The sequence below is a fragment of the Anolis sagrei genome, chromosome 2, assembly GCF_037176765.1.
Source record: "Anolis sagrei isolate rAnoSag1 chromosome 2, rAnoSag1.mat, whole genome shotgun sequence".
NCBI lineage: Eukaryota > Metazoa > Chordata > Lepidosauria > Squamata > Dactyloidae > Anolis > Anolis sagrei.
Window position 1 is genome coordinate 205,876,571 of NC_090022.1, and position 22,455 is coordinate 205,899,025.

At 39.7% G+C, this 22,455-nt stretch overlaps 1 protein-coding gene across 1 annotated transcript in view; it reads right to left on the bottom strand.

The window, feature by feature from the left end:
* Nucleotides 1-4,147, bottom strand: part of MUSK (muscle associated receptor tyrosine kinase) — a 58,331-nt gene extending 54,184 nt beyond the window's left edge. Inside the window, exon 1 of the mRNA XM_060762512.2 lies at nucleotides 3,852-4,147. Coding sequence (XP_060618495.2) covers nucleotides 3,852-3,930 — 79 coding nt within the window. The 5' untranslated portion in view covers nucleotides 3,931-4,147. The remainder of the gene's footprint in view (nucleotides 1-3,851) is intronic.
* Between the last annotated feature and the right edge of the window lie 18,308 nt (nucleotides 4,148-22,455).

Genomic DNA, 22,455 nt, shown 5'->3' on the forward strand with positions numbered 1-22,455 from the left:
AGACCCTTCTCATGGTTCCATCTCCATCATAAGCACAGTTGGTGGGGACTAGGAAAAGGGCCTTCTTGGTTGTGGCCCCACAGCTCTGGAACGCTCTCCCCTGGGAGGCCAGACTGCCTGCCACACTGGCAATTTTCAAGACATGGCTCTGGAAACAGGCTTTCAACAATGGCCAATGTGTAATATACTTGATTGAGGTCTTAAGGGATCAAACTCTAACTAAATCCTATTGTTTTACAAACTAAAGTAAGTACTGAGATGTTTTAAACTGTTTGAAATTAGTTGCCATTTTTTTAGTTATATGTACTATGGTTTGTGTTTGCTTTGCTTATTTTATTACTGTTGAGTTATTTTTGACAATGTATGCATTTATTATAATTTGTTTCTATTTGTTGTAAGCAGCTTCGAGTCCCTTTGGGGAGGAAACAGGATATAAATAAAGCATTCTTCTTCTTATTGTTATTTTTATTCTTATTCTTATTCTTAGGAACAGTCCAAAGCTTACTCCAAAGCTTAAAAGGAGAAAAAATTAATGTGATTGCAGTGGTAAAATAGGCAGGTAAACACATCGGGGCTTTGCTGTAGGTTTTTCTTTTCTCGACTAATACTATTGGCAAACTTCACAAATGCTGATGATCCAGTTCAGAGTGTAAACATAGCTTATTCAGAATGCACACCAGTGTTCCAAACTGTGCCATTCCATTGCAACCCAAGCTAGAAAACCTTTCCATGTATCACTGCATCTATTTTTCCCATCACTTGCTCATGTGATGGAAGGGCAAAATTCATGTATATCTTCTGGATCCCTCTCTGCATTGGCCGCTACTAAAAAAGAGTGAGGAGGATAAGAGAGACTTCCTTCTCTGATACTATTGCCATCAAAATATTGGTACCTGTTATGAATCTTATAACAGCAGCAGCCAGGAAAGTTTTTATGAGATTCTTAGATATTTCAGAATAAGAGGTTTTGACCCTGCTATATTCCTGTAGATATCATCATAAATGAGATGGTCTTCAAGGTGGTTTTGAAATGTACTACTCAGAATTAATGGAGCTATTTTCCAAAGTATTCCTTTCAGGGAAGATCATCTTGATTTACACTTCTGCATTAGGGAAGATATATGAGTGTCACCCATCGCTAGTCAAATTTGTTTCCATTTTAAATATTTCATGTAGGTGGTAGGAAGTGGGACATTTGGAAACAAGTGTCCTCTTACTCAAGTTCTGAATCTCATAACTATTGCTAAGCCAAATATATTTAAAAGAAGTATACAACACTGTCTTTTTTTCAATTAGTTGTGTCTAAACAACCTTGTGTAACACCCAGCAATTAATATGTACCTGATAATCTTTTATTTGTACAGTGAACAAATCCAGTTTGAGGATAAATATTTCTTTGCAGGATAACAAATCCTCTATGCAAAGTTGCCAAAAAAATAAGATGAATGCTATTCATTTCATTTTCATCATTACGTTGTGCATATATACAACAAAGAACGTTACGGATCAGCTTTTTATGGACCTGGAAACTAACTGAAGGCTAAAATTTTGCTTCCAGCTCATTTATCAAGCTGTTGACAGCACTGTTGGTTTGAACTGTTTACATAATCTTGATGCCAATATGTTAATGAACTTCATGCAAACACTCAGTTGGAACATTTTTCCAAATCTTCATTCCACCACATTTTTTCACATGAAAAGTCATTTATAAATATTAATCTCAACTGATAAAATGCTGTTGGGAGAACCAATGGCCCTAGCGGCGAAATTCACAAGAAATGGAGTTGCATATCTCATGGTGTAGGGAAGACTTTTAAAATGAAAAACAAACAGGAGAGTGCCTTTAGTTAAACAGGAAAAAAACCTGGGGGAGGGACTGCTTAGGATTTCCATTTCTGGGATACAGTACAACGCCTATATCCACTAGGAATATGTTCCCAGACATGGATATATGAAATAGCAGGTATTATCAAATCTTATTGAAATAAACAATTCCTGGCCCAAGAATACACTCATGTTGCAGTGGAGGACCTAGAAAATGCCTCAAGAAAACATATTTGGTTGCATAAATATACAGTAGAGTCTCGCTTATCCAGCATAAACGGGCCAGCAGAAAGTTGGATAAGTGAAAATGTTGGATAATAAGGAGAGATTAAGGAAAAGCCTATTAAACGTCAAATTATATTATGATTTTACAAATTAAGCACCAAAACATGTTTTACAACAAATCGACAGAAAAGCAGTTCAATACACAGTAAGGTTATGTAGTAATTACCGTATTTACAAATTTAACATCAAAATATCACAATGTACTGAAACACCTGTGGATCCAGGCGGGAGGCAGACTGCGTTGGATAATACAGAATGTTGGATGAGCGAAGGTTGGATAAGTGAGACTCTACGGTAAAGGAATCCTCAGTTTCGAAGATATGGGGATCATACTGTATATTGACTCAGAATTGTGCTTCTCTGTCTCCTTTCCAAGTTATGCTAGACCTCCATATTTCTTTTCTGTGAACAATGCGCCCAGTAGCTAGGTGGATAAATGGTTCTGTTTCCACCTGCTTGTTCTCTACCTCCAATTTCAGCCTCTCAAGGGTGCCCTTGTATTTTTGAAAAGCAATGTCGGAGGAAAATTCAAAGAGCTCCCCAAAATGTATAACTTTGCCTCTAGAATTAATAATCATCTAAAAATGCTTGGCTCAAGTTGGATATTATCCTATACAGATATATTTAGATATGCTTAAATTGAAGATTCATTACTGTATCTAAGAAAAATAAATATCATTATAATATTATGTATGCATAGATTTATAATATTAGTACAGATCTCATTGGAGTTAACAGGACTATGTCTTTAATTTTTCACAAAACTGTAATAAACAATTGTATCTGTATAATCATATATAGATACATGGAAATAACTATATAAGGATAAATGAAACTGCATTTCCTCTTGTGTGTATTTGCTTATTGATAACCTCTGATCCATTTCAGTATTATTATCTAACTTTTCCACATGAACATTCCCAAGTAAAATACATACTGATGTATTTTGTCTCAAAATAAACACTTGTACTTTCTCTCAAATGTATTTCGAACTGTTTTCAGAGTTGAAATGGCATCAAAGCATTTTGAAATCACTGAGGATGCTGTACTAATTTACCTGGAAGAAAATCTCAGTGAAATCAATGGAATTTACTTTTGAGACTACATATAGATTTATATTGGAAAGCAGTGCCCCTATGCACATGTATCCGAGAATAAGCTGTATTGACATAGTGGGATCTGCTTCTGAATAAATCTCCATAACATTTCACCAAAAGTTCTCATTTTCCCATTAATTCCCCCCCCCCCCCTATATATATAGCTTGCACAGGAACTAAAAAATATCAAAGTTTGCCTGCATCCTTCTATCTATCTAGAATAACTTTAAACACTTATTTCATGCAGCTTTCTCAAAACTATATTTACTTGGAGGTCCTATGATGTCCAGTGAGATTTATTCCCAGTTAACCATCCATGCTAAAATACATTCAACTATGAATTCATGAAAACAGTTTCAGTCTTATCACTTGTGCTTGACTTGGTACTTAAGATAAACAGTCTTACCACACAAACACAGCAGAGCACTGCTTTCCAATGGAGATTTGTAAATCTGAAAAGGGGATGGTTCTTCCATACTTTCCTTTCAAAGGCAGTCACAGATGCAACTGCATGGGGGAAATGAGCTCATTCATACAGATCTACGTGGCTTATATATTTATCCCACTTGCCTGGCTTGCCCCAGGTTATAGAGAAAATATGTTATGAGTGGCAAAGCTAAGAAGATGTTCATTATTCACACCAACCTTTTGGGAGTCTTTCAGCCAAGCTGAAGGCCGCCAGAGTAAAGATATGTACAAGTGGAATGTTGAGCGAGTCTTTCATGGTTAATCCAAGGAAGGGGGAAAATGGGATCCGTCTTCTTTAGTCAAAGACAGGCATATTCCTTCGCGGCTGCTCAATTTGAAAGCATGGTTCATTGCAACGTTCCTCTCCGCCACTGACTCTGTGGGTTCTAAGTATAATCAGGAATTCTCAGACTTGGTAGCTGTGATGGACACAGCCAGCTGGTGTGCTTCCACTTCGGGCAGTATCAACATGTGAGGGCTCATGAAACAAGAGAACGCAAATCCCTTCAGAATTCCTTTTAAGCAAACAGTTGAGCAGCACAATGCCTCAATGCCTTTCTAAAATAATAGCATGGCACAGGCCAACAGAAGCTGTTAGGCTGCCATCTCAGCCAAGGGTGAAAAATGCTCAGAGTTTTTCTTTAGTGCTGCATGTTTTACGAAACTCCTCATGCGCTAGATTAGACCAAAGGTCTATTTAATTAGGCAAAGAAATTGTGTGGCCTTCCAAATGGTGCTGAAGTTTAGTTTCCATCATTCCCCACTACTTGCTTTGTTAACTAGGGTTGATGGTAGCTGTAACCCTGCAATGTTTAGAGGAGTACAGTTTCCACTCCTAATTTAATCTAGCATCATGGGAAGTACCCAAGAAGGCAAAAGCCTTCCTATGTAGATATGAAGCAGCACACAGCTTATTCATCAGTCCCAGTATTGCTAATTCTGATTGATTCCCAATGCTTTTCTTTCAGTAGTTGGCCATGGCCATGGGCAAAGGTATTTTTGAGATGTCCTAATAGAGATGCAGGTTCGAATTCGGGGAGCGTTGTGAGCTACCACTGTTAGCCCCAGCTTCTGCCAACCTAGCAGTTCGAAAACATGCAAATATGAGTATATCAATAGATATCACTCCAGCAGGAGGGTAACGACGCTCCATGCAGTCATGCCGGCCACATGACCTTGGAGCGGTCTACGGACAACCCCGGCTCTTTGGCTTAGAAATTGATATGAGCATCACCCTCCAGAGTCGGGCATGACTGGACTTAATGCCAGGGGAAAACCTTTACCATTTCCTTTTAATAGAGATGCTTTCATCTCCCAATCCTAGTTTCAAGGAATTAGCATAGCACATCCACCAGCATTGGCACTAAACCAACAATTCACTACTATTGTTTATCTCCAGGATTTAGAAATAGGAGATGATTTTCCACATATTGATTTTCCACATGCACCACCACTGATACTAAACCCACAGCTCTCCATTATTATTTATCCCTAGAATCTAGAGATGGGGAAGGTATGAACTTCAAGAAGTTGTTTGGCCACATTTTCCACCAACTCCAGCCATGATAGCCATTGGTGAACGATCTTCAGTCTTCCCACTCAGCAACATCTAAAGTATCGCCTGATCCCTTATCAAGAACACAAAGATTTCATCTAGTTATCATTGATAACTTTTTTCTTTCTTACGACCTTATCACAAAAGTCCAGGTGAAGTGTCCCGCTTCACCTGCCTTTACAGAGGCATGAGAGGATGAACAGGGTGAATATGTGTGAAGTTTCACCCTTCTGTAATAGGTTTCCTGTCCTTCAAGTGCTGTTTTCTCTGCAAATTGACCACATATGAATTTTGTGTAGATAAGAAAGTAAGTTTTGTGTAATGGCCTGAGAGTTGGACTATGATTCTGGGGACCAGGATTCAATTCTTTGCTTGACCATGGAAACCCACTGGATGGCCTTAGGTGAGTTATACACTCTCAGATCTATGACAGAGTTACCTTAAGGGTCCATATCAGTGAAGATGCTTATCATTTCAGGATACTTCTCATCAGGGTTTCCTGACACCGAAAAGGTACATTTTGACCATTTTAAAATATTTTAATATTTTTGATGCACCCAATGGTTGGAATTGTGGTAGGGATATATTTATTATTTATTATTTATTTCGAGGTTTTATATACCGACCCTCTCACCTTCAAAGAGGGATTCGGACCGGTTCACAACATGTGTTAACATACAAAGAATATACAATAACAACACAATGCCACTTCATTACACGATTAAAATATCAGCACCATACACATTAAAACATTATCATCACAGTTAAAAGAGCCAAATCGTCCAACACCATCACAATCCCATTCATCATCCTCCTTTCATGTGGGCAAAGAATTAAATCAGTTGTCAAATGCCGCGTTCCACAACCAGGTCTTTGTTAGTTTCCTGAACGTCATGAGGGAGGGGGCAGTTCTGATCTCTAATGGCAGGGAGTTCCAAAGTCGAGGGGCCACCATCGAGAAGGCCCTGTCCCTCGTATAGGTATGCTACTCACATAGAGCCAACATGTCACCATTGTGCAATGGATTTGTTTTGCTCATAGCAGTGGATGCATAATTGTGCCAACATGTTCATCTCTGCCGCATCCTTGCAGTTGCATACCTTCTGTTGTTGTGCATGCTATATTTTGCATGAAGATTTTGCATGGCAATTGCTTAATTTATATTTTGCAATGCAGTTGTGCAAAATGTATCGTGCTTTTCACAATGACACCTTGCCAACATGTGCTGCACAATGTTACTATTCTGTATGTGCATTGTGTGGTGCTTATATTTATTTTATGCTAAGGGAATGTTGGATTGAGGCGGATATTTGTTCAGAAAACTCACATTGTCTTTCACACTCAATTTCATAACCTTTACACAAGAGGCCACTAAGGTGGCATCACACATATATACCCCTTTTGACTTGACAAGGAAGCATCCCAATCTTTTTCTTTGGCCCTAAAATCTCTGCAAATTGGGATGATACTGTCCTGAAAACTGCTTAGATGTGTGGTCATGCTCCTTTTTTGAAGGGAACTCTTTGTAGCCCACTAAGAAACTAATTCGCTTTTCGGATAATGTCTCAAATGCAGCTGTTAGTCCCAACTAAAACAAATTCATTAAATCAATGGACTTTATGTAAGCATTAACTTAACAAATTCCTGGTTATTTAATGACCCTATTCTATCAGTGAGTAATAGCTGGATTTAGGCCATTGTCTAACTGTATAGTCATTTTCTGCCCTTAAAATTGAAATAGTGGGCAGAAGAAAATTATATTTTAATGATTTTCTAGTACGTGTTAATGCAGGTTTTAACAGTATAAAAATCTGTAAGAAAGGAAAATTATTTACAAAATATAAAGTTATTATGGGTTTAACCCCCAAGCCATTGAGACATACTGTATATGGAAATCAGATAAACAAATAGCATATAGAAATGTCATAGAATAAATTAATACTTACAGATATTTAGGGATTTTGTTCTCTGAAATGCTTTCTAGGAAACCTCATGTAAGATTATTTCAAGCAGTTCTAGAATTTCAACAGAGAGAAGGAAGGAATTTGGTTCCCCCTGGTGACAAACGCTGAGGACAAAGTTGAGGGCTTGAGTGCTTTTATACAAAGCAAAATTTTGGTGAATCCATAATACCTAAAAAAATGAAACAGGCTCTAACTTCTACCTGTTATTTGTGCTTCTGTATTAAGGGCAGAAAGAAGGTGAAAAGCGCAAAAGCCGGATTGCAGCTAAACGTCAAAAAAACCAAGATTATGGCAACAAGAATGATTGACAACTGGAAAATAGAGGGAGAAACCGTGGAGGCCGTGACAGACTTTGTATTTCTAGGTGCAAAGATTACTGCAGATGCAGACTGTGGCCAGGAAATCAGAAGACGCTTACTTCTTGGGAGGAAAGCAATGTCCAATCTCAATAAAATAATAAAGAGTAGAGACATCAGACTGGCAACAAAGATCCGCCTAGTCAAAGCCATGGTATTCCCTGTAGTAACCTACGGATGTGAGAGCTGGACCTTAGGGAAGATTGAGCGAAGGAGGATCGATGCTTTTGAGCTGTGGTGTTGGAGGAAAGTTCTGAGAGTGCCTTGGACTGCGAGAAGATCCAACCAGTCCGTCCTCCAGGAAATAAAGCCCGACTGCTCACTGGAGGGAAAGATACTAGAGACAAAGTTGAAGTACTTTGGTCACATCATGAGACAGGAAAGCCTAGAGAAGACAATTATGCTGGGGAAAGTGGAAGGCAAAAGGAAAAGGGGCCGACCAAGGGCAAGATGGATGGATGGCATCCTTGAAGTGACTGGACTGACCTTGAGGGAGCTGGGGGTGGTAACGGCCGACAGGGAGCTCTGGCGTGGGCTGGTCCATGAGGTCACGAAGAGTCGGAGACGACTGAACGAATGAACAACAACATTAAGGGCAGAAGTAGGCTTGATTTCCTTCCCAACCAGGATCAAAATTCATTCATTCCAAAATTTTATAATTTTATTTACCTTATATCCCCATTTATACGTTTAGAAATTTTAGTCAAAAATTAATCTCAAAAAACTTAGGCATCGGTCAACATGAAGACTGTTCAAAAATAGTAAACTGTCTCCTTCTCTGGGTAGAGTGGATTGGCTAGCTTAGTCAATTCCAGGAAAACCTAAAAGAATCATCAATCTCCTCTATTCCTTCTCCCACAGTGCCAATTCTAGCTCTTTGGAAAGCCTAGGACAGAAAATCGTGATGGTGGCACTAACACTTTCTCTCTGTGTGTGAAATAGCTTTCTACTTATCCGCATATCATATCAAAATCCATAAATCTCGATATACATGAGGTCAGTTATACATGAGTATAAATCAACCTATCCTCAGCTGCTGCAAGAAGATCACACAGTCAGACTACAAGCAGAGGCATAACACCGTTGCTCAGATGATTCATTGGAACCTGTGCCACAAATACCATCGGCCTGCGACAAAGAACTGGTGGTATCACAAGCCTGAAAAATGAACACGTCAAAGTACTCTGGGACTTCTGAATTCAGACTGACAGAGTTCTGGAGAACAATACTCCTGACCTCACGATCATGTTAAAAAAACCAAGTATGGATTATCAATGTTGCAATCCCAGACAACAGCAGGATTGAAGAGAGACAACTGGAAAAGCCGACACGAGACAAGATTTAAAAATCGAACTGCAAAGACTCTGGCACAAGCCAGTCAAGGTGGTCCCAGTAGTGATCGGCACACTTGGTGCAGTGCCTAAAGACTTTGCCCTGCACTTAAATGCAATCAGCACTAACAAAATTAAATTACCATCTGTCAGCTGCAAAGGACCAGCCTACTGGGATCTGCAAGCATTATTCGTCGATACATCACATAGTCCTAGACACTTGGGAAGTGTCTGACATGTGATCCAATACAGCAACTAGCATAGTGATCTTGTCTACTGCATACTAATCTTGCTGTGTTTCAAACAACAACTCCATCTCCCCAAAGGGACTCGGGGCAGCTTACATATGGCACAAAGTACCTAAAACAGACCATTAAAAATTGTTGAATTGTTGGTTTAGACCAGGGCTTCTTAAACTTTTCCACTCATGACCCCTTTTGGCTTGAGAATTTTTTACATGACCCTGGGTTTATAGGAATATAATATAGGTATGCAAATCAAACATTTACTGACAAAAAAAATATTAAGACTACACAAAAAATTCATGTGCAGTGTTGATGCTTAATGAGCATAAACTGGCTCTTGGTAGAAATGATAATTTCTAGTAAAATGTGTTTGTTTGTTTTTTACTTCAACACAACCAACCCACATTTTCGACATCTCCTTGCAGACAGTAGAGAATATAATTATCATGATGTGGCTCTGCATTTCCAAATTTACCACTACATCCCAATTCATAAAACAAGTATCAGGAATGTTTGAAATGGTGTAATGTGTTTGAGTAAATCACGTGCCATTTGAAAAAGTCATGAAATGTTTTATTGAACCAGGAATATTTTCAGCGTGTGAATTGAAAGCAGATGTTACTAGGAGACAAATATCAACTATCACTTTAAGACCTGGAGCAAAGAGCAAAAACAGAGCCATGTATTGAAAATAGATTTTAAATGGTACATGTTTTTGGGAAGAAGGAAACTAATAGCTATAACTGGAGTTCAGAAATGGCTGCCTATTGAGATACTGTGTGTTTTATTATCATGCCAGCCACAGTCTTGTAAATTGAAATAACTAGTGTCTGATATAGTCATTGTGCAGAATAATTATAAAAACAGTAACATATTTTATGTTTGTGAGTTCAGAAATGGCTTGCTTCATATAGAGTGCCTTCATCAATTTTCTTTGCTTAATTGAAAAATCAGTATTTTTGTTTTAAAATGCAAATTAAACTACTGACTAGATCTACACTTCTCTATATCCCAGGATCTGATCACAGGCCCTTTCTACATTGTCATGTAAAATGCAGATTATCTGATTTGAACTTGATTATATGGCAATGTGGAGTCATATAATCCAGTTCAAAGCAAATAATGTGGATTATCTGCTTTGATAATCGGGATAATATGGCACTGTAGAAGGGGCTCAGATTATCTGCTTTGAACTGAATTATATTAATCTACACTGCCAGATAATCCGAGGCAAGAAAATAATCTGGGATCAGATCTTGGGATATACATCAGTGTAGATGCAGCCCTTATTTAACTTCAAAGCAACACTCATTGTTTCACTAGTCCAGACTCATTGTCCCATCTAGGCTGGCAGGAAAACAATCATTAGCACCCATCGACCTGAATCCTATCCGCATTCCATTCCTCCATGTAACCACCAAAGGCAGTCCATAGCCACAATCTTTATACTGAGCAATGAAAGTTTGTTAAAGTTCTCACCAGATTCAGGGTCCAATCAGCTGCAGCAGCAGATGGCACATTTCAACCAATCAGTGCACGGATCCCAGACTGCTCCTGCATGCACCAATCAGGGCTCGGGGGAGCAAAAGTCCATTGTTTCAATAGCTGTCAAACCTCTATAAATGTCTTTGTATGTTCCCTTTGCCTTAATGTCTGATTTGAGAGCCCAGACTTACCTGACATCCACCTTAGCCAAGTGAATAAAGCCTCTGTTCTTTGCCTTCAACCCATTCATGTCTTATTCTATCCTCCGGAGCCTGGGCATGCTGGGCTCCAAATCACATATCAAATTTGTGGGGCTTGGTAAATGTAAATAAACAGAAGCATTACCACAATTTTAAAACCAAGATATACCCTGAAGTATAATAAAGTGTCACTCGGGCTTGTGTAACATGTAACAGTACCTTTACTTCAGTTCAAAAGTCCAAACAGGGCAACAATATATATAGCAGTCTCTTTGAATCCACACAGAGAATAGAGGGAATAAAACAGTCCTTTTAAATAGTCTCTAAAATATGACTCATGCCTTAAAAATGATCAGGCTTCAGACCTGGCTGTTTTCAGTCAGCACTCTCTTCACTGTCCAAAGTGAAAGTGGCAGTTAGAACCAGTGGTCTCAGTAGCAGCCAATCAGAACTCTGGCCCCTGGCATGCTCAGCCAATCAGCTGCCAACACATGACTTTCCATTCAAACCTGTTACATCATGGCGTCTCTTTTCAAGTCCTCACAAAATTGATCAGGAAAGGTGCCATCACTAACAAGTCTCTGCAAGGGGGCTGCTTGTGGTTGGTCACACATCTACATCAATACACCCTGTATCTGAACACTGAAATGGATTTAAGGAATGTTTCTATGATGCATTGGAGTGGCTCTGGGGCATTTTACTACAAATTAATTGGATATGGGTAAATTCAGCCTTCTGAAATTCTCTCCACTTTTTAAAGATTTAACTTGAGGGAAGGGACCGATGAAAATGCCAACTAGAGTGTGTGTTTATCTCTGAATAAAAAAATAACTGCATACGCTTAGAATACTATGTAATTTAGCTTTTATCAACAGCAAAACAAAAAACCTAACCTCATTGCCATGCTAAACATGTTGTTTGCATTACCAGTTCCACCTCATAAATAGACACAGCCTCTATTATGAGTATACTATAGCTGTAACTAACCAAATATAGTTGTAATCTCTACACATCTTTTTTAAAGAAAAAAGTGTACCTAGATTTCAGAGCATCAGCTTTCATTTTCATGTTTCTCTAATGACTAATTTTCAACTTTTCATTAATCTGAAATCAGAGGTGGCTACTGACTTCCATGTCAGTGAAATAGTGAATCCCCGTCTTACGCAGTTAGCAAGTGTTCAGCCACAGCAATCACTGAGCATTCATTTTTTTCAAGTACATCCCTTCTTTGACATGACTTCCAAAATGCACTAAAATATCTATTGCCAAAGGTTAAAGCAAAACTGCTTTACAATTAAGTCAAACAATTGGTCTATTTCAGGGGTCCTCAAACTTTGTAAACAGAGGTCACACTCCCTCAAACTGTTGGAGGGCCGGATTATAATTTGGAAAAAAAAACATGAACAGATTCCTATGCACACTGCACATATCTTATTTGTAGTGCAAAAATCTGGAACATGTTTTTGATGACGAGACGACAGTGTATGGGTATTGTAGTAACTGTTTATTAATTGTGTAATGTGTTAGGTTGTTAACTGTTTCTATACTGTAGCACTGAATTTTTGCTGTTCGTATTTGTTGTGAACCGCTGTGAGTCGCCTTCGGGCTGAGAACAGCGGTATATAAGTAAGGCAAATAAATAAATAAATAAATAATTAAAAACCACTTTAAAACAATACAATAATTAAAATGAAGCACAATTTCAACAAATATAAACTTAATTGGTCTTCAGTGGGAAGTGTGGGCCTGCTTTTGGCTGATGAGATAGAATTGTTGTTATTGTTGTTGTTTTGTGCTTTCAAGTCATTTCAGACTTAGGTTGATTCTGAGCAAGCGCCGGGTAAATGACCTTGGAGGGCCGTATCCGGCCCCCGGGCCTTAGTTTGAGGACCCCTGGTCTATCTAGCTCAGAACTGCTTGTTCCAACTGATTACAAGATCTCTCCAGGGTTTTAGACTGGATTTTTTCCTGGGCCTCCTTGGCAATCCTTGGAATGCTTGGTAGTCTCCCATCCAAGTATTAATCAGCCCCCAAGCTGCTTAGCTTCCATAATCCACTGAGAGGGAGTGTCTTCAGAGTAACATATTGGCTGTTGTTGATGACGATATTGTTCCTGTTGTTGTTTCTTCTCTTCAGTGTTATAGAAGTCCAGTAAAGCAAATTGTAAAACCATGTGCCGTTTGCCCTTAATGACTTAAACACAAGAATCACTGATATGCAATTACATCTAAGGTGGAATGTGACAGCTGTTTTAGTGTAAGCAAAAGCAAATCCCTGCCCATAAAAGGTCCTGTTCGGTTTTCCATGCTGCAGAAAAGATTTTAAACAACTGAGATTTGTTCTCCCAAGGAATTCATTGTCATTCTCCTTTCTTCTTTTCCCGAGCCACTTGAAAATACTAGAATGCCCCTCATATTTTTCTGAATAAAGGCCAAACAGAAAACATATTAAGGAAAGAGTCCATGGTTTCATGGTGGAATACATACTTTGAATGCCAAAGATTTCAGTTTCAGCTCCCATCTTCTGAATGTGGGGCTTTATAAAGGAGCCCCAGAGAGTCACTGCCAGTCAATGCTTCCAGTACCCTGTCAGGAGAACCAGTTCTCTCTCTCTTTATAAGAAAGCTTTAAAAAAACACCTTTATTAATTATTTGACTGTTTGAACATATAAACATGTCCATTTCATGGTTAGCTTGTGAGAAAAAGTTCTACTACCCAGGAAATGGCTTCATTTCAGATATTTCAGAAGAAGCCCAAGGTCAAATCCATCTTGAAGTGGTAAACCAGAGTAGGAAAGTATATTTGAAGGGAAGAGTGTTCATGAACTTGCGTAATTCCTCTTTTGTGGAGATGGTGTGCATCCACACTCTAGAGTAAATGAAATTATGACACCACCTTAAGTGCCATGACTCAATGCTATGGCACCATGGCAGTTGTAAATTGGTGAGGCATGGGCACTCATTGGCAGAGAAGGCTAAAGACCTTGCAAAACTACAACTCCCATGATTCTGCGGGAATTGATTAATATTAAGAATTATATTATTCTTAAAAATATTAAAAAGAATCCATTACCTGAAGAAGGTGTTCTCATCACCAATACTGAAACAAGGAACAACACCTGGGATACCTTGTCGTAACCTGGTCACTGTGTAGAACTCTTCTCTGGCACAACCTTGTATGCCACAAATAGTCCTTTGAAACATTTACAAGTGACTCTTTAAATCATCAGACAGATTAGACTATTATGTTTCTCTACATGAATATAGACATCCATGATAGAGATAAGTTGTTCCTCTATATTGTGTATATAAGTAATAAACCTGTCGTACAATAACATATTTGAAGTTTCAACAACAATGAAATAATACTTTGTGTATCTGCAGCAATTTAGCCATGAGACTTAAAGTCAGTCAGTAGCCTTTATTTCAAACAAACCATCAGCTAAGTCAAGTAAGAGACTTAAAGTGGTATCAAACTACAATAATTCTACAGTGCTGGTGAATATCTATCCCTCCAACCACTTGATTTTGGAATTGCCATTTAATAAGATTAATTACTGCCATTAGAGCACCTTTAAGGCACTTCTGTACAGCCACTTAAAGTGATGGATTGATTTTACAATCGAGCATGCATTTAGAGATAGCTTTTTTTCTGTAGTCACCATGTTTAGTTGCTGAAAGCTAACACTCTAACATTCCAAACATTTTATTTCCAATCATAAAGTTGCATGCTGGGATATCAGAGAGAGATGGTCGACGTGAACTACATTAGGCAAAAGTATAATAGCTGGGACTCAACGCTGCATAATGCGGCTCTGAATTGAGGAAGAGAAGAAGTGTGCGAGACAGTGGAGTGAGTGAGAGACCCAGCTGTGTCAGAGTCCTGAGAACATTGTTCACCAGAAAAGAGGGAGAGGAAACATTTCTACCCCATTTACCATCTTCGTAAGCCGTTGTTTATCATTTAACAGTAAATAACTGTAAGATTACTTCACTCGCCTTAAGCAGTACGCTTGGAGGTTTGTTGTGCCCCCCTTTCTGTTCCCCCCTTTCTGACCCATGTTGCACACATCTTCCCTTCATTAATTCTGGCTCGTTTTGTGCAACCAGCGTAGGCTCCCAGTTACTAGCATAGGATCCCAGCTATCATCCTTTTGCCCTACATTATATAGTTTTAATGGTTTTATATGGATTTTATTATGTGATTAAAATGTTTTTAATTGATATGCATGTATATTGTGGCATTTAATTGTTGCCAATCTGTACGCTGCCCTGAGTCACCTTCGGGCTGAAAAGAGCAGGATAAAAAGGCTGTAAATAAATACATGGTATCTCTCATGTAGACCCCTGCTCTTTGAAGTAGGAGAGGTATAAAAAGGACCCCTAATCTTTTGCCTTTCTCTCTCTCTTCGTTCTCTCTTGCTTTCTTCCTTTACACATTACTGATGTAACCTTCCCTGCATGCTACAGCGGCCTATTTGTACATCAAGCCAAATGTAGTTCCCTGGATATATTTTGGATTACTTGAAACCCAAGATTTCACCTGTATGATCTCCTCATACAAAATTTTGTGAGTAAACTGTTTTATTGCATTATCCTGGTGTTCTCGAGTTGTTTTTACATGCATGTGTTTAGAATTGGGGGGGGGGGGGGGCTGTATTGTTTTTTAAATCAGCAGACTGACCTAATAGTTTTAAAGACCTTTTGCCTGCGTGCACCCTATTTTTTTCTTATTGCTCTCAGAGACCCCGTCTGCTTTCCAAGCACTGCTTTAATGTTGTGTCTTCATATATTCAGGCATTAACATTATAAAAAAACCTAACATAAACTGAGTTAGGAAGTAAATTAAAAGGAACCTCTTCCACTGCAGAGTGCCTAGACAATCACCCTAGGAACTGGTTCCATGCTGGGATCAGAGTCGGCCCTAGGTAATTTTCAACAGTAAGCAAACAGTATTTTGCCCCCCCCCCCCAAACAATCACTGATATATATTTTCTGTTCGTCGTGGGAGCTCTGTGTGCCATATTTGGTTCATTTCCATCATTGGTGGAGTTCAGAATGCTCTTTGATTGTAGGTGAACTATACATCCCAGTAACTACAACTCGCATATGTCAAGGTCTATTTTCCCCCAAGAGCACCTCAAGAGCGCCCCTGGGCAAAATCAACTATACTGCAAGTGCTTACTTTGCGTAATGGGTTGAGCCGCCCCTGGCTGGGATGGTGGTGACTACACAGTATCCACTGATTGCGGATCCAAACCAGACCAGGTATCACAGTATCTGTGGGTAGACAGGTTTTTTTCCTAAACCAGTCTGCTAAGATGTGCTGTTGTGCTGAAGATGATCAAAGTATATCCTCGTTTTGGGAAGATAAGCGGAGAAATGTCATCATGCTGGAAGAAGCAAAGACCAGCAGCATTGAAGCAATGGTCCTCCACCATCAACTCCACTGGACCGGCCACGTTGTCTGGATGCCCGACCAACATCTCCCAAAGCAGTTGCTCTACTCCGAACTCAAGAATGGAAAATGGAATGTTGGAGGACAGGAAAAGAGATTTAAAGATGGGCTCAAAGTGAACCTTAACAACTCTGGCATAGACACTGAGAACTGGGAAGCCCTGGCCCTTGAGCGCTCCAGTTGGAGGTCAGCTGTGACCAGCAGTGCTGTAGAATTTAAGAGGCACGAATGGAGGGTGAAAGAGAGAAATGTTCCAAGAGGAAGGCGCGTCAAGTCAACCTCAACCGGGACCGCCTTACACCTGGAAACCAATGCCCTCACTGCGGGAGAAGATGCAAGTCAAGAATAGGGCTCCACAGTCATCTACAGACCCAACGCCAGTACACCGACCTTGGCGGGCAATCTTACTCGGACAATGAGGGATTGACTAAGTAAGTAAGTAAGCCCTTAACAAGGGCCACCATTAGGCAAAATAAATCAACTGCATCTGGCAGCAAATGCCAAGGGACAGTGACTATTGTCTCTTAACTATTCCATTTGAACTGTGTTTTTTTCCTTCTGTTGAAAGCAAAATTGTTTGTGTCTCACAGTCTGCTCTGTACTCTTAAAACTATCTAGCTGCTTTCCATGAACTGAAGGACATTATCTCTTTACCGTGGTTGAAATAAGACTCAATCTAACTCTTTTTTGTACATAAGACGGGTGGGTGGGTGCCATCGTGTCTATCGCCTCAGGCAGCAAAACACCATGAGGTAATCATGAACAAACCAGTTCAGATGCCTTAATGAAGAACAAAATACTCTGAAACGCATTATGCGAAGCTGGCTAGAAACAAAAGTAGTGTGGGTGGATCATGTTTCCCTGTGGCTCAAAAATCCAAAGCCTACAACTGCAACTTGCAGAAGGGCAAATCAAACCCAATGGTGCCAGATTTGACACTTTATAGACTGCGAAATAACTCCAAGAAATCTGATGTGGAGAGGGGAGTCCAATAATCCCACCACCAGATTGATGGGTGTGTTGTGCTGGGCTGAATTCCCAGTCTTTGATGGGCCTTTCTGCTCTTTCTCGGTATCAATAAATCATCATTGCTTGGGATGATTACCACTGCTGCATCTCATAAAATATGTAGAAAGAACCAACTGTGAGAACTCTGAGAAAACAAATTGTGCTACGCTGTCACGTTCTGTTGAAATCCATTCCACAGGGTGGCCCTTATTTCCTCACCTGATATAACCTTGTCTATACAACGTGTTGGAAAGTTACTTATGGAGATTAAAATGCCCATATTCTCTCTGTGCAACTCCCATGATTCCACAACTTGCTGGGGGATATGGAGCGTAACAGTCCTCCAATGCAATGCCTAACATCCCGTATTTCAGATGGAGTCATAAATCCATAGCTGCTCCTTATTCACAATAATGGAACTATTGGTGTGATCGCAAATGTTTCTCAACTTAACCTTAACAGCAACCAGCCACATTGAGAAATGGAGGTCAGTTTGGCTGCCAACCTACTCTCCAGCAAGTGAAGCCCCATCTAAAAAAGGTAAAGGTTTCCCCTTGACATTAAGTCTAGTCGGGTTCGACTCTGGGAGGTGATGCTCATCTCAATTTTTAAGCTGAAGAGCTGGCATTCTCCATAGACATCATGTGGAAATTCAGTCATGACTGCATTGAGTGCCGTTACCTTCCCACAGAAGCGGTCCCTATTTATCTACTCACATTTGCGTGTTTTTGAACTGCTAGGTTGGCCGATGCTGGGGCTGACAATGGAAGCTCATCCATTCCCACATATTCAAACCACCAACCTTCCAGTCAGCAAGATCCGCAGCTTAGGAGTTTAACCCGCTGTGCCCACTACAGCCCCTGAGCACCCATCTACACTGCCATATAAAATCTAGGTCATCTGCTTTGAACTGGATTATATGGCAGTATAGGCTAATATAATCCAGTTAAAAGCAGATGACCTGGATTTTATATGGCAGTGTAGATGGGGCCTGAAAGTGTCAATCAGAAACGGGGCCCCAATGCAATTCCTCATTGTAATCTCACTCACTGGGAGGGGGCTGGAAATTTCATCCTCCTGTACCAGTATCAGCAGCTGAATGGACCTCTATCAACTGATGTGCCTGCTAACTCTTATGATAGGTTTTGGGCTATCAGTCCAGGAGCCATTACTTAGTCACTGGTTTATTATTTAGTAGGTGAGATAAGATATCTGCCAATGTTTCTAGGATTTACCTGAGACCAGCAAATGCCATCTCACATGAGGACAGTCATTCCCAAAAGGGCTCCAACTAGAGGAAATTTTTAAGACTTTCAGGATCCCCATGATAGCGTTATGGCAGGAATAGACAACTGCAATGAGGAAGAGCTGCATGTCTGAAATCAAACTGAATTAAAAAATAAATCTGAATAAAAGTGAGGTTGATTAGGGGTTGATTTTTCACTCTCTCCCCACCTTTCCCCCCTTTTTGTGGGGAGAAATACAAAAATCACATTTTTTTGAATCCTGGCAATGTTTGAGGTACAATATCTTGACAGATTAGAGAGATGGGCCAAAACTAACAAAATGAAGTTCAACAGTGACAAATGCAAGATACTCCACTTTGGCAGAAAAAATGAAATGCAAAGATACAGAATGGGGGACACCTGGCTCGAGAGCAGTACGTGTGAAAAAGATCTTGGAGTCCTCGTGGACAACAAGTTAAACATGAGCCAACAATGTGATGTGGCAGCAAAAAAAGCCAATGGGATTTTGGCCTGCATCAATAGGAGCATAGTGTCTAGATCTAAGGAAGTAATGCTACCCCTCTATTCTGCTTTGGTTAGACCACATCTGGAATACTGTGTCCAATTCTGGGCACCACAATTCAAGAGAGATATTGACAAGCTGGAATGTGTCCAGAGGAGGGCGACTAAAATGATCAAGGGTCTGGAGAACAAGCCCTATGAGGAGCGGCTTAGGGAACTGGGCATGTTTAGCCTGAAGAAGAGAAGGCTGAGAGGAGATATGATAGCCATGTATAAATATGTGAGAGGAAGCCACAGGGAGGAGGAAGCAAGCTTGTTTTCTGCTTCCTTGGAGACTAGGACGCGGAACAATGGCTTCAAACTACAAGAGAGGAGATTCCATCTGAACATTAGGAAGAACTTCCTGACTGTGAGAGCCGTTCAGCAGTGGAACTCTCTGCCCCGGAGTGTGGTGGAGGCTCCTTCTTTGGAAGCTTTTAAGCAGAGGCTGGATGGCCATTTGTCAGGGGTGATTTGAATGCAATATTCCTGCTTCTTGGCAGGGGGTTGGACTGGATGGCCCATGAGGTCTCTTCCAACTCTTTGATTCTATGATTCTATGATTCTATGAATATCTGGTGTTCCCTCATTGGAGGGAAGGATAGTGGACGCAAAGATGAAGTACTTTAGCCACATAATGAGAAGACAGGAAAGCTTGGAGAAGGCAGTGACGCTGGGGAAACTGGAAGGAAAAAGGAAGAGGGGCCGACCAAGAGGAAGATAGATGGGTGGCATCCTTGAAGTGACTGGATTGACCTTGAAGGAGCTGGGGGTGGTGACGGCCAACAGGGAGGTCTGGCATGGGATGGTCCATGAGGTCACAAAGATTCGGAAATGACTGAACGAATGAACAACAAATCTGGTGTTTATATAGGGGCTCATATGTAGTTGGGAAACTACCAATCAGAAGCACCCTTGTTTATAGCCATCTCTGCATTGACTTCATAGAGTCTGGTATATTTCCCCTTCGTATTGTCGAAGGCTTTCATGGCTGAAATCACTGGGTTGTTGTAGGTTTTTCGGGCTATATGACCATGTTCCAGAAGCATTCTCTCCTGATGTTTCACCTGCATCTGTGGCAGGCATCCTCAGAGGTTATGAGGTCCCAATGTCTGAAGTGGACAACAGTAATAAATTAAGCAGATGCCAATTAAAAAATCATATAAACAATACATATTTAAAAAGACCTCACAACCTCTGAGGATGCTTGCCATAGATGCAGGCGAAACGTCAGGAGAGAATGCTTCTAGAACATGGCCATATAGCCTGAAAAACCTACAACAACCCAGTATTTCCCCTTTTCTCTAAATATTTATTTTATGCTTTAAACTAAAGCTATTCTATAATAGTTGTTTTTTAACTGTCTTCAAGGCAGTCATGCTGTTATCTGTTTTTGCTGGTGTTATTCACTATATTTTGTATTTGCAATGTCTTGCAAAGACACTCATGTCTGCCTAAATATCCTAAAGGTACAACATTCAGAGAACAGTTTTACAAACCAGCTCCAACTACTGCTTGCCAAAGTAAACCCCGCTTAATTCATTGGTTACCATAAGTCAGCAGTAGACTTGAGGCCCACACACAAATTTGTACAAGTACACAAAATTGATAATGAGCTACTTGCCAGCCTCGAGTCCTCCTCACCTTAAAAACAGTTCCAGGAAAGTTTGAGATCTGCAAAACAGGAGGTTAAGACAGCATACAGCCTGCAGTCCAGACATCCTTAATATACAGCCTGGGGATTTCATGTTGTCAAGAATGTTACCAGCAGTGGGGTAATTTAATCAGAACTGCAGCGTCAAAACTTTTCAATCAGCGGGGACAATGTTGTCACTTTTCTCACTTGTTTATTTGTTTTCTTCATTTGTTTTACTTGCTATGGTGGCTCATTTTACTCCCTTACTACATTTATTCGCTCAGCTTGTTTGCTTGTTTTAATCATATGCACTCTTTGCTTGCCCCATGGTTTGCCAAGTCACACATTTTGCTCACTATGTATTTCACCCCTGAATGCAAGTCATTGCCTCAATTAATCTCTTCGCCTCATAAACTTGATTGAATCAACAATGAAACGACAGCTAAATGACATAATTTATGAAGCAGCTCAGCCATCTTTATTTGAAATCAAGGGTGACATTTGAGCTCTTGAAATAACACGATTTTCAAATTGCTTTCCTAAGTGTAATGAATATTCCACATATAAATGTCTCAATAACTGGGTAAACTCTCTGAGTTTAGTAGGGCAGCAAAAAAAATCTTGTATGGTGGGCCTATCCAGACAACTTTAAAATGCCAAATTTAAAGCATAAATTGGTTGTTTTAATATGTATTGTGTTTATATGATATTTTAATTGGTATGTGCTTAATTTATTATTGTTGTCAACTTCAGACACTGGGAAAGGTAGGTATTTATTATTATTATTATTATTATTATTATTATTTTATCAGCAGCAGCAGCAGCAGCAACAACAACAACAACAACAACAACATCCCTCCCACTGATTAAATTAGACCATTTTTCATTTCTTTTATACATGATGGTTGAGAGACAAAAAAAGGCCTGTCATCCATTCATGGGAACTAGGCCCTCCAGAACCAAAGTCTGCATCAAATCAGACTTTTAATACATCTGCGAAAAGTATCCTCCCCTCCTTAGTCCACATTTCTTGGTGTTGACATTGCTTACAATGTCAACTTTTGGCAACATTGCTTTGCCTCCTGAAAAAAACTATCTGCAAAAAAAATACAAAGAATTCACTCAGTTTGTCTGCAATCTTCTTATCCTTTGTTATTATGCATTTGTATCTTTTATCATTCAAAAACTGAATTGACTTCATAGTTGTTTATCAATGTTTACATTGATAATCTTGTGTTTTCCTTGATTTCCTCCTCAGATTCATTTTGGATGGCCCTTCATTTCTATTTGTTCTTTTTATTATTACTATCTTCCTCCACAAGTGAGGAAAGTTTCTTCATTTGGGTTAGACTTCCATTTCCAAAGGAAGGTCTTGCCTTTCTTGACTCTACACATTAACTGTTACTTGGACTTGATGTTACCTTTCTTTATCTACACACACTGGTTCTCAACCTAAGAGTTGAGAACCTGCAGGTCCCCAGATGTTTTGGTCTTCAACTCCCAGAAATCCTGGTAAACTGGCTGGGATTTCTGGAAGTATTAGGCCAAAACACCAGGGGACCCACAGGTTGAGAACCACTGATCTACAGGATACTTCTCACAGCATAGGAGATAAATTAGTGGTCATTTTGACTGAGGGATTCTGTGAGTCCTAAAATAACTTTTTCCAAATACTGGTGTATTCCACGGGTTTTTTTTTTTACTATTGTTTTAAAATGTTCTGGACAGATTTGTTATTCTTTCCTTTTTTTTTTTTT